Here is an 11,713-nt window from a genome sequence, read left to right as displayed (position 1 = left end):
CAAAGGGGACGTGTGTCAGCAGAGGGGACGTGGCTGGAGGCAGAAGGCACAAGAGCATCAAGTGGGCGGCAAGGTGGCCCCAGGCTACTTTCCCGCCATTCTACCCACAAGGGAACTGGGAGAGGCACAGAGCTGTGCCATGCCAGTGCCCCCCTGCCGTCCAGCCCTTCCTGAGGGCCCGCCCTCCTCCCCTCCTCAGGGCTCTGGGACCTGGTCCTGCTGGCCCTGCTGAAGGAAGGAAAGGCCTGGAGGAGACAGCTGCCTCGTCCCACCGGGAAGCTCCATCTCACAGACCCGTTGGGACAGTTGGGCCCCAGGGACCAGGTTACAAGGTGGGCCGCAAGGTCCCCCACCTCCCACCCTTCCCCAGAGTCAGGGCTCCTATCCCCCTAGCTGGCCCCATCACAGCCCCAGCTAAGACCAGGGTGACAAGTGCAGCCAGAGGCAGCTCTCCCAGGAGGGAGGTTCGGGGCTGCTGCAGGGCCAGGTGTGCCCAGGTGCTTGAAGGGAGACCCTCCCCTCGAGGGCTTGCGAGGCTGGGGGCCCAACCCTGCCCGGTTGGGGGCCTGGAGCCCTCAGCACCCTGTGCTATGCAGCCTGGGGCACCACCCCGCCCACCAGCTCTGCTGCAGGGGCCCCAGCCGCCACCAGGGGGCGCTCCAGGTCGGGCTGCGACACCTCCAGCCCCGGCTGGTTCCTGTGACCCCAGGCGACGGTGGCTTCTCTCTCTGTCCTGAGGAGCCCACCCAGGGCCCGGCCTTTTCCTCTTCGACCCTAGCACTAGCAGGGAGGTGACGCTACCACCGGGCCTGGCACCAAGGGCTGCAGGGAGGCTGCAGCTGTCCCAGCCACCCCTCCCCGGCTGCAGGAAACTGCCCGTTTCTCCTGCCGGCAGTGCACAACGGCTCATCCCCCAGAATCCCTGCGGCCACCCCGGCCCTGGGTGACCGTATGTGACCAGGGGCGGGGCACACCTCTCAGGACTTCGAAGCAGCAGAGGGGACAGGACTGAGGGTGCTTCAGACCCTTAGCAAGGAAAGGGTCTGCCCGAGGTCAGAGGAGGGGGGACGCCTGAGCCTCCACCTCCGATGGCATAGGCCACCCGCGCCCAAGGGGTGTCTCCCTCAGTGGGAGTTCTTGGAGGTGATGAGGAGGGGGACCTGTGGGCTCCGTCACCCTCGCAAGGGCAGGGTCCACAGGCTGGTGGACATGGAGGGCAGAGGGGAAGAGCTGGAAACTTTTTTGAGGGCTGGGGTGCTGAGACGGGCACTCTCTGAGGGCAGGTCCTATGGGTGGTGCAAGGAACTGTGCCCCAAAGCAGGACACCATGGGGGGCAGGGAGGCTCGGGGCAGTGGGTCCAGGATGGGGCACGTCCCGGGGTCTCCCTGATGGACCCTCTTCCAGGCCGCAACCCTCCCGGTCCCCGCGCTCCTGGGAGTGGAGAGGGCATTGTGAGCCGCGGCGGGAAGGGGAGTGGAGAGGACGCTGGGGCCCCCCAGGGCCGCTTCCCGGGAAGGAGACCCCCAGCCGCAGTCCCTAAAGGGCCCCCCCGCACCCCGAGGCGGCGCCACCGGAGCCCACGAGCAGCTGCGTGACAGTCAGGGTTTAATAGGGCGCAGGGCCGCCCCGCCGCGCGCCCCGCCCGGCGCCCTCAGTACTCCCAGAGCGCCACCCCGGCCGGCGCGTCGGCGTCAGCGCGCAGCAGCCCCGAGGCGCCGCCGCGCAGGTACTTGCCGCTCCGCGCCCGGATGGCCAGGCGGCCGCGCTCGCGGAACTCGAAGAGGAAGTCCTCGGCGCGCTCGCCGTCGCTGCACACGCTGCCGTGGCTGCCCGTGTACCAGAACCCGCCGCCGCGGCCTGCGGGGCAGCACCGCATGGACTGGGGACCGCGCCCCGCGCGCCATCCCGCCCCTCCCCGCGCGCCCTGCCCCGCGCGCCCCGCACCTCGGATCTGGTAGGCGCCGTCGCTGAAGCTCAGGTGGAAGACGTCGTAGACCGAGCGGTTGGTGTCCAGCTGATTAGAGCCGCGGCGATGGCAGACGAAGCCGTCCAGGCCACGCAGCACCAGGAGGGGCCGGTTGATGAGTTTGAGGACAAACTCCTCACCCTCGCCTGGCGGGAGAGGGGGCTGGTCGGCGGCCACCCGGCTTCCCCGTCCAGGCCGAGGCCGGTGGGGCCTGATGTGGCCGGGACCCCCAGGGAGAGACCCAAATACCAGCTCGTAGTAGCCAGATCTGCCCCCTGCCCTGTGTGCGGTCTGGGGCAAGGCGGGCAAGGCCTGAGTCCCCACTCACCCACCCACCCACCCCCAACTCCCTGGCCAGGGACCAATCACTAGACTCAAGGTAATGACTTTGACAGGCAAAGAGGACTCCTGCCTGCAAAATGGTATTTGGGTGGGGCTGGGGCAGCTCTTGGGTTGGTGTGTCCCCAACTCAGTGTCTGGTCAGCCGGCGTGCACTTCTCACCCACGAAGTCACTGATGGCCGCCAGCTGCCCATTCTTCTTCATGCACACATAGCGTCCATTGCTGGCCTTGAGTGCCACCCTCCGGCCACGCCACTCCATCTCGAACATGGTGTTGGCAGAACTGGAGTGAGCAGGATAAGGTCCCCTCAAGGGAGTAGGAAGTGGGGGGGATGTGGAGCCTGGCCTGCCCATCCCCCATGGGCACCACCACTCTAGAGCAAGGGATGGGAGCCGTACCCCTTTCCACTGACCCACCCATCACCAGTAAAAGCTGCCCCAAAGCTCTTTCCGGTGGGCACTCTCCCCTGGCTGGGCCACTACAGTGGCCCTTAGAGACTTGAACTCTGGGCCTACAGGCCTGCTCCCTACCCATACCCAGCTGTCCTCAAGCCCCCATCGCCACCCCCAGCAGCGGGAATAGAAGTGAAGAGATGCAGTAATGGCTGTGGTGGTGGAGGTGTTGGAGGTGGGGATGGTTGTGGAGGTGATATTGGAGGTGATGGTGCTAGTCGTGGCGGTGGGGATGGTGGTGGAGGTGATATTGGAGGTGATGGTGCTGGTTGTGGAGGTGGGGATGGTTGTGGAGGTGGCATTGGAGGTGATGGTGCTGGTTGTGGAGGTGATGATGCTAGTCGTGGCGGTGGAGATGGTGGTGGAGGTGGCATTGGACGTGATGATGGTGGTGGAGGTGACAGTTTGGTCGTAGGTGGGGATGGATGCACTCACACTTCTGTGGCCGTCGCCTGAATACCCCCGTGGGTGACGAGGGTCCAGTAGCCCCCAGTGCTGGAATAGAAGGTGCACTTCTTGGTTTCCTGGTCAATTTGCATCAGGAAGGTCTCATGGTCCAGTTCTTCATCCTGATTGGCTGAGACGTTGACCCCTGGAGGGAGAAGATGGGGAAGCCCCTCACGCCTCTCCCTGGGGGTGGGCTCAGGGGAATGGGCATGTTTTTGGAGCACCCCTGAACCCAGAGGGGGCTCTCACCTGGAACGCGCTGGACCTGAGAAGATTTGGAGGGCACCTCTCAGAGGCTATGAGAATTCTGCCCCCCAGGCATGTGCCCCTGACACACGCTGCCACCTAAGTGGGGGGGGGGGGGATCTTTGGTGCAGCAATTACCCAGCAACCCCCCACCACCAGGCCTTTGTGCTAGCAAACGCCTTGCTCTCAGCTGCTCAGCAGGTAATCTGCTCAGGCCTGTTCCCTTGACCCAGAATTTTCACCAGCCTCTATTTATAACTCACCCCTAAATAACTGGGTGGGCACAGGGGGTCCCTGTACCTCCCCGCACAGGCCCAGGACACAGCCAGGACGTGGGATGGTGTCCTGTCACCTCTGTAGAACCCCACTCCTATGTGCTTGGTTCCCAGAACCCCTGGGAGTGGGCAAGGCTACCCAGGGCTCCCGGATTTGGGGGAGGGGATTCCATGCCAAGGTGGGGGCACTGGCCAGCCTTGGGACCACCCCTATACTTTCTCATAATCCAAGCCTCTGGCTCCCTCCCCAAGACCACAGCCATGTTTCCATGGCAACCAGCTGCTGAGCTCCATAGGAGACTCAGGGGCTTTCAGGGAAGGAGTGTCTGTGGAAAGGAGGGGCCTGGGGGTCTAGGCCAAGACCCACTGTCACTCTGCCCCAAGGGGAGGAAGGGCCCCAGGCAGGGACTTCTAGCAGAGGCCAGGACCTATTTCTCATCACAGCCCAAAGGCTGTGCCCTCCAAAGCCCACCCCCCAGGCGGGAGAGTTCCCCACACACTGGGCACCACTCAGAGGCAAAGAAGCAGCCCTAGGCCCACCGAGGCAGTAGCATTTTACCACCTCAACCCCTGCCCCCATTAGGGGGTTTCCTTCTATGTCCTGGAACACAGGACGTGGGACACAGCAGACAACAGCCCTTCCCTCATGGCGGGTGCAGCCGGACAGTGTACAGTGTAACAACCTGCTATGGCACGTGCAGCCATGACAGTCTAATACAAAGAAGTGAAATGCAGATGTTCAGTGGAGGTACATGCTCAGGGCAAGGCCAGAGAGGGACAGAAGGACAGGGCCCCCTCTGCAGGCCCCAAGGCTGGGTTCAACATTGTCACAGGGCTCCAGGCAGATGCTGTTAGGACACCCCAGCATCGCCCCCAATCCCCCTGCAGATGGCAGGCTGCCCTGGTGCCTCCATCTTCACACAGCCCTCGATTCTGGAAAACTGACCTCGTGGGGTAAATGGCACTTATCTCACTGGCCACCAGTGGTCTTGTGGCCAGTTCTGACTGATGAAAAGGCAAGGTTGTCTGCTGGGACTTATGGGGAGGGGTTACTCATAAGACACAGGAAGAGCCAGGGTCCCTCATTCTGCTGGGCTTTGACCCGTCTGGATGTGAGGCCCGGAGCAACAGCAGCCCTCTTGCAGCCAGGAGAATGGCAGCTGAAGGCAGAGCTGACCCGGGAGAGCAGCAGCTCAAGAGGAGGAACTTTGGTGACACATCCGGAATCCCATTTACATGGACTACTCGGTGTCTTTACTGCTGGAACAGGTGGGCAGCCCCTTTTCTGCTTCAGCAGCCCCCCAGCAGCCAAGCCCACGGCGGAAGCAGCAGGAACCAACTCCAGCTGGCAGAGGCCACAAAGCAGTTATTGAGAGGAGAAAACAAGAGGAGCTGGGGTCTCCCAGGTGCCCGGGGTTGGGGGAAGTACCAGGTTCAGGGGCTGCATGGACGGGAAGGGACTTGAAGCAAGACCACCCCACAGATGGCAGCAGGAGGTGAAGCTGCGTCCAAAGCTGCTGCTCCAGCTGCTTTGGAATCTGGGGGTGTCACCCCCAGGACCGAGACCCACTCCTACTTCTCGGTTGTACCACTAGCCAAGTGAGCCCTCTGAGGCTGTGTCCCAGGTCCTTTGTCTTATCATGAGGGAAGCAGGGGTGGGTATCTCCACTCCCCTTTTCTAAGTGGGTGGTGGGTCTGCTTGTGAGAAGGGCATTCCCTGGAGAGGGGGGGCTGCACTCCCCTTTTCTAAGTGAGTGGTGGGTCTGCTTGTGAGAAGGGCATTCCCCGGAGAGGGGGGGCTGCACTCCCCTTTTCTAAGTGGGTGGTGGGTCTGCTTGTGAGAAGGGCATTCCCCGGAAAGGGGGGGCTGCAGAGCAGGTTGGTGAAAGAATGAGAACTGGTCCAAGTGTCCGCCCCCGCGTCCATGCGTCTCCTAAACAAGCTCGTCTACAAAGTACTTAGATGTCCCCTGCCTCCTCTTCTTTCAGCAAGCCCGTGGGACTGGCAGCCTTTTCCCTGCCCTGGCCCCACCTTCTTAATCCAGCTGGCGCTCCTTGGGCAGGGTCCGAGCCAAGGCACGGGTGGCCTGGCCTGCAGTGGCCTGCGGTGGCCTGCGGTGGCCCACTGTCACATCCAGGCCCGGTTATGCACCTGGGTCAGCCAGTGATCTGAGGCAGCTGCACCGGCCCAGCCTCAGGGACCCCAGATGGCCATCGCTGGGGGTGCCCCCCACATCTAGGGGTCAGGCCTTGGCCGTCTGGACCAGTGGGGGACCCTAAGATGAGGCGGAGTGTCCAGGGAGGCCAGACATCGGAGGGTGGGGGCTGGCCCTGAGAGGGCCTGAGCGGGACAGGAAGTGTCCCCAGCCCCTTCCCCATCCCTCGGCCCCCTCCCCTCCTGCTGACCCCTCCCCCGTGACCCCATCCTCCTCGTGGAGAATCAGAAGCTGCCCATGTTTGCCCCTCAGGCTGCTGAAGGATCACAGGAGGAGGAACCCCCAAATACCAGGGGACTTGGGGGTCCCCCATAGCCCAAACCTAGGGCCTTGGCTCTGAGCCAGGCCACACCCACCTTGCATCTTCCACCCAGGAGCCCAGGCCAGGAGGGGAACCCACTGATGCCCTTCCTCGCAGGACTGGAGGGGACCCCACGACCCCTCCCCATGCACTCCTGCCCCCCTGGCACCTGGAGCAAGGGTGGCTGTTGACGGCCCCACTCCTCACCAGCTGGCTCCTTGCCAGACCCCTGGCCCCCCCCCCCCCGACTTCCTTTAAAGGAGATGTTGGGACCTGCCGGTGTCGCCTGGGCCTCCGCCCCCCACCTGCTACCCTCCTGTCCCTCCTGCTCCCCCTGCCCCCCAGCTGGGCACCGCCCCTCCCCTCTGACCCTGAAGTCCCCAGCCCTCAGCTGGGACCTGGGCTAAGGCCCCTTCTCTCACACAGGCCCACCCACACAGGACATGTGTGCAAGCTCCCACCACTCAGAGCAGACTTGCACATGCACACACGTGTTCACATCCAGACTCACACATGCACACACTTTCACCACCCTGGAGCACACATATACACACACACACTCATCACCCAGAGCAGGTGCACACAGATAAACACACACTCACCACCCAGAGCACACACACAACACCCAGAGCAGACACACACACATACACTCACCACCCAGAGCAGACACGCACACACACACTCACCACTTGGAGCAGACATACACACACGCACTCACCACCCAGAGCACACACACACCATCCACAGCAGACACACACACATTCACCACCCAGAGCAGACACGCACACACACTCACCACCCAGAGCACACACACACCATCCACAGCAGACAGACACACACATTCACCACCCAGAGCAGACACGCACACACACTCACCACCCTGAGCAGACACGCACACACATTCACCACCCTGAGCAGACACGCACACACGCGCACACACCCTGCCGCCTCCCTCCGGGCACCTGCGCCCCCACCTTGCCGCACAGAGAGGTAGCGGTGGTTGGCAGCCAGCAGCACCACCTGAGGGTGGCTCTCCTCCAGGTCAAACAGCTCGTCCTTGCCGGGCCGCATGTTGCGGCCAGCCCTGAGGGTGCCGGCGGGGCCCACGGGTGCCAGGTAGCGGCCGTCGCAGTCCTTGAAGGCCAGCCTGCCTGCCTTGAGCTCCAGCGTGTAGCGCGCGCGGGCCTCAGGCTCCCAGACCAGGCGGCCGTCACTGCGCAGGTAGCGGCTGTCGCAGGACTTGAGACAGTACTGGCGGTTCTGGAAGATGAGGGTGACCAGCGCGTCCACGCCCCACGGCGCGTCGCTGTCCGCCGCCATCTCGCCCTCGTGCGGGCACAGGTGCGCGTAGCGGCGCCGGCTCACGCTCAGCAAGTGGGCTTGCGGGTGCATGGCCAGGTGCACCGCCCACAGCTCGGCCGGGGAGACGGCCGTGGCGAAGCAGGCCAGCCGGTCCTCGGTGCCGCCGAAGAAGCGGCCGTGCGGCTCGGACCTCAGCGCCCAGCGCCCGTCGGGCTGCGGCAGCACCAGGAAGCGGCAGTCCCGGCCGGGCCGCTCGGCCTCGCAGGACACGCGGCCGTCCTCCTCCGCCGCCAGGTAGCGGCCCAGGTGGCTGCTGCGGAGGCGCACGGCGGCGCCCGGCCCGGGGTCCGGCTCCAGCGCCCAGATCTGCTTCCGCTTGAGGCTGGGGGCCGAGGCGTTGACCTTGAAGCCGAAGCGCTCGGCGGTCAGGTAGCGATCGGCGTCATTGAGGAGGCCGAACTGGATCCTCAACACGCGGTGGAGGCCGTTGGTCGGCATCTCCGGGCCTGGCCGCCGCCCCTCACGGCCCCCCGGGGCCCCCCGAGGCCCGGCTCGGCTCAGCCCGCGTCATGGGCGCTCCGGCTGGCCCCGCGGGCCCCGGAGGCGGGGGGAGGGGCGGGCCGAGCGCGCCCGCTTGGGGCCAGCGGCCACCAGTAGCCACTCCCCGGCTTGGATTTCAGCCGCTCTGCGATGCGATGGCACCGAGGCCGGAGCCCGCCAGGTCCGCGGGGCTGTCACGGCCGCTGACCGCCACCTCGCCCTGGCCAGCACCCACCCCACCTCCGGCCCCAGGTCCCCTGCTCGAGCCCTGGACCCGCCTTCTGGACCGCAGCCCTCCCCTCGAGGCCCCCGCTTCCCGCGGGACGACTGGACAGCCCAGCCCGGCTCCTTCGCAGCGCAGGCCGGGCCGCGGTGGAAACTCGCCCACAGCGGCAACTCGATCGCGGCCGCCGCCGCGCTGCCCAGGTGGGTCCGGTTACAGCATCTCTGATTCCCGCGGTCGCGAGCACGTCAAGGCCCCCCCACCGCCCTCCAACCACGCTGCTCGTTGGGAAAGACGGGGCACCCTGGGGGCTGACCCTCCTCCCTGGGGGGCAGCGACAGGCAGGGATGTGGGTGCCAGGGGACCGGAGGGCCAGACCCACAGTGCCCCACGTGGGCCCCGGCACCTGCCACTCGGCAGCTGGGGGCTGCACGCCGGCTGGGCCAGGGTGTGCCCAACGGGGACCTGAGCCAGCAGCCAGAGCCCTGGGAGGAGGCAGGCTGTTGGGCCTGCTCCAGGCTGCCCCCCCCCCCCGACACTCAAGGGGACACTGCCCTCCATCCCTGACATGGACATGGGGCCCATGGGGCAGGCAAGGGTGGGCAGGGGCCAACAGACACAGGCTGCCTCGGCTGCAGGGCCAGGGGTCCTTTCCTCTCCAAAAACACGGCCGCGACTATGCCTGGCCAGTGCAGACGCCATGGGCTGATGCTGGGACCCCACCCCCACATCTGGGGGCCGGTGTGTCGAGCAGGAGAGGTCCCCCAGCACAGGACCCAGCATGCTATAGGTCCATCCACCCCTGTGTAATTCACACACATTTTTTTTTTTTACTTTTTTAAGTGTAAAGTAAATATATATAAAGCAAAAAAAGAAAAAAGCAATAATTTGAACACTTCAGCAAACAGTTACAGAACAGATTTCAGAGTGGGCTACCATTCCACCATCTCAGGTTTTTTCCTTCCAGCTGCTCCAAAACACTGGCAACTAGAAGGAATATTACTATAGTGATTCAGCAGCCATACCCACTTGTTAAATCCTATTTTCTCTGTTATATCTCATCCTTCCCTGGTCCCTCTCCCTATCCATGGGGATCTTTTGGCAACGCCCATTCCAACTCTTCATGTTGAGAAGGACTGCCCATAGTAAGGACAGAGGGATATAATTCATTGATAATCCTGGAGAGGCTGGTCCCTCTGGGTTTCAGGATTTATCTGACCCAGGAACCCTCTGGGAATGAAAGTTCCAGGAAAGCAAACAGTGCATGAAACATCTTCAGCGTCTCGGTTCGAGTCCTGGGTGTTCTGAGTCAATAGGAGTGATACTGGTTGGGGGGTCAGCAAACCAGCAATCCACACACATTTATGGGGCGCCCTCTGTGGGTCCGGCTGGGCTGTGTGCCAGGCACGCCAACGTGGGAAGACGCAGTCCGGGCCTGGTGTCCACACGGCCCCACCCCCACTCCCGAGTTCCAAATGGGGCCTGGATGCCAGGGAAGAGCCTCCGACCGGGATGTAAAGCCGTGAGGCCGTCTGCACCTCAGTTTCCCTTTGGAGCCCATACTGCCGCCCCTCCCAGGGCTTCTGCACCCCTGCCCCACCCCCAGCTCCCGGTCAGGCTGCAGAAGCGCCAGGACGCCCGGCCCTCTGATTAGCTAATGGCCACATTAGCACTGACAGGCGCTGGCAGGTGCTCCCAGGCGTCAGCTGCCCAGGAGGAGGCCCGGCCGCCAGGCACTAAGTGGCCTGGCTCTCTGCAGCCTCTCGGTCCGAGCCAGAAGTCCAGGCCCAGGTGCCTGAGCCAAGGTGTGGCCTCTTGGGCCCTGAAGGCGGGGGGGCCCTGAAAGGTGGCTCTCCCAGGCCGGGCTTCCAGGAGGGAGGTCATTTGCAGACCTGCCCCTCCCCCAGCCTCTGCCAGCCGGCCCCGCTGGCATCGTGTTTCCTTTTTGGTTTCTCGCACACAGTAGGCACTTAATAAGTGCCTGTGACTGTCTGCTGTCTGGTTCTCATGGGATGGTCTAGGCCCCTGCAGACAGGTGAAGCACTGGGCATGTGGAGGAGCTCATGGGGCGGCCCGGGGCGGGGGGGCCCACTGGCATCCCCACCCCCAGATGCTGCCTCCACCTCAGCCCCAGTGCCTGCTCAGGGCTGCCCGGTGCAGCCACTGACTCTGCACTGCACAAAGGCGCCCATCTCAGGATGCCACTCGCTCACAGAGAGGGACCCACAGCAGGCCCAGGGCACTGAACGCTTCTGCCTCGAGGAGGGGTGTCTCTTCCTGATGGCACCCCAGCCCCTACTGCGGGGAGCAACGACTACAGAGGACACAGCCTGGCAGGCCCCGCCTCCCCCAGCTCTCCCAGGAGGCGGCACCATGAAGCCCCAGGAGACCAGCCCAAACTGGGGCCTGCCCCTCCCAGGGGGGCCACGGCCAGGGACAGGGACAGGGCCTGCAAACTCGGGGGCTCTTCCTTTCCCAGGATCCCCAGAGCATGCCAGGCTGGGCAGGCCCTCTGGGCTCCCCCCCACCCACGTCCCCACGGCTGGCCCTGGACACAGGACCACACCCGGCTCTTGCCAGCACACTGCCTGCTGCCATGGTGACCAGGGCGTGGGCCAGGCCGGTGCCCGGCAACGCCAGTGCTGGTGGTGTGAGCTGGCACAGACCCTGCTGCCGTGTGCCCAGGCTGGCCGGGGACCCTGGAAACTGGGAAAACTGCATGGGACGGTGCCCCAGGGCACGTCGCCTGTTCCACAGACCCCGGACCTGGCTGTGTCCCACTGGGCAGGCTCAGGGACAGAGGGGACCCCTGCACCCTCCCTTTGCACAGACCCTGCCTCAGCCCCAGGCCCTGACCACCCTGGCACCTCCGTGGCCACACCATGCTGGCATCATCTCAGGCCTCTGCCCTGCCCAGGTCTGGCCCTCAGCCCCTGGGGAGGCCAGGGTCCCCAGTTGACTGGGCCTCATTTTCTCGCCCTGGGCGGTCACCCCTCCACAGGCCCAGCCTCCTGCATGGTTCTTGAAAACAGGCCCAGGGCTCGGCTGCCTCATGATTTTTTCATGGCAGATCTGTGCGCTCCTCCAAGGTTCCATTTACACGGGCAGGTTGGGGGGTGGAGGGGGGCGTGCGTCTCCTACGCTGGCCTGGGTTGATTTACCCGAGGCGGGAGGCCTGGTTTAAGGTGACAGGCTCCGAGGGCAAGGCGGAAGGGTGGAGCGCAGTGCCGGTGCCCCAAGGCGGAGCTCAACCTGCACCCACGTCCCTCATGGCGCCCCCGCCAGCCAGGGGGGCTCATTGCAGTACGGGACAGGCAGGGTCACAGAATAGCTGAGTGGGGCTCCCAGCTGCCCTGGTGTCCAGTCAGCTCAGAGGGCCCAGGTGGCTCCATCCTGCTCCTGG

The 11,713-nt window shown here is 64.4% G+C and overlaps 1 protein-coding gene across 2 annotated transcripts; it reads right to left on the bottom strand.

Annotated features, from left to right (window-relative positions):
- Window positions 1-1,652: 1,652 nt before the first annotated feature.
- FSCN2 (fascin actin-bundling protein 2, retinal) lies at window positions 1,653-8,061 on the bottom strand. 2 transcript variants are annotated; one of them, XM_077163140.1, is made up of 5 exons: window positions 7,220-8,061; window positions 3,197-3,353; window positions 2,463-2,591; window positions 1,946-2,178; window positions 1,653-1,858 (listed from the first exon to the last, which is right to left on the bottom strand). In XM_077163140.1, the coding sequence occupies exons 1-5, from the start codon at window positions 8,043-8,045 to the stop codon at window positions 1,653-1,655; spliced, it is 1,551 nt and encodes a 516-aa protein (XP_077019255.1). In that variant the 5' UTR covers window positions 8,046-8,061. The 2 variants fall into 2 exon arrangements, with proteins under 2 accessions (XP_077019255.1, XP_077019256.1); XM_077163141.1 differs by having other exon boundaries at window positions 1,946-2,113; window positions 2,470-2,591.
- Window positions 8,062-11,713: the final 3,652 nt, after the last annotated feature.

The sequence above is a fragment of the Tamandua tetradactyla genome, chromosome 6 (assembly GCF_023851605.1).
Source record: "Tamandua tetradactyla isolate mTamTet1 chromosome 6, mTamTet1.pri, whole genome shotgun sequence".
In the NCBI taxonomy this organism is placed as follows: domain Eukaryota; kingdom Metazoa; phylum Chordata; class Mammalia; order Pilosa; family Myrmecophagidae; genus Tamandua; species Tamandua tetradactyla.
The sequence above is the reverse complement of the archived record's forward strand: the minus strand, read 5'-3'. Positions and strand labels throughout refer to the sequence as shown.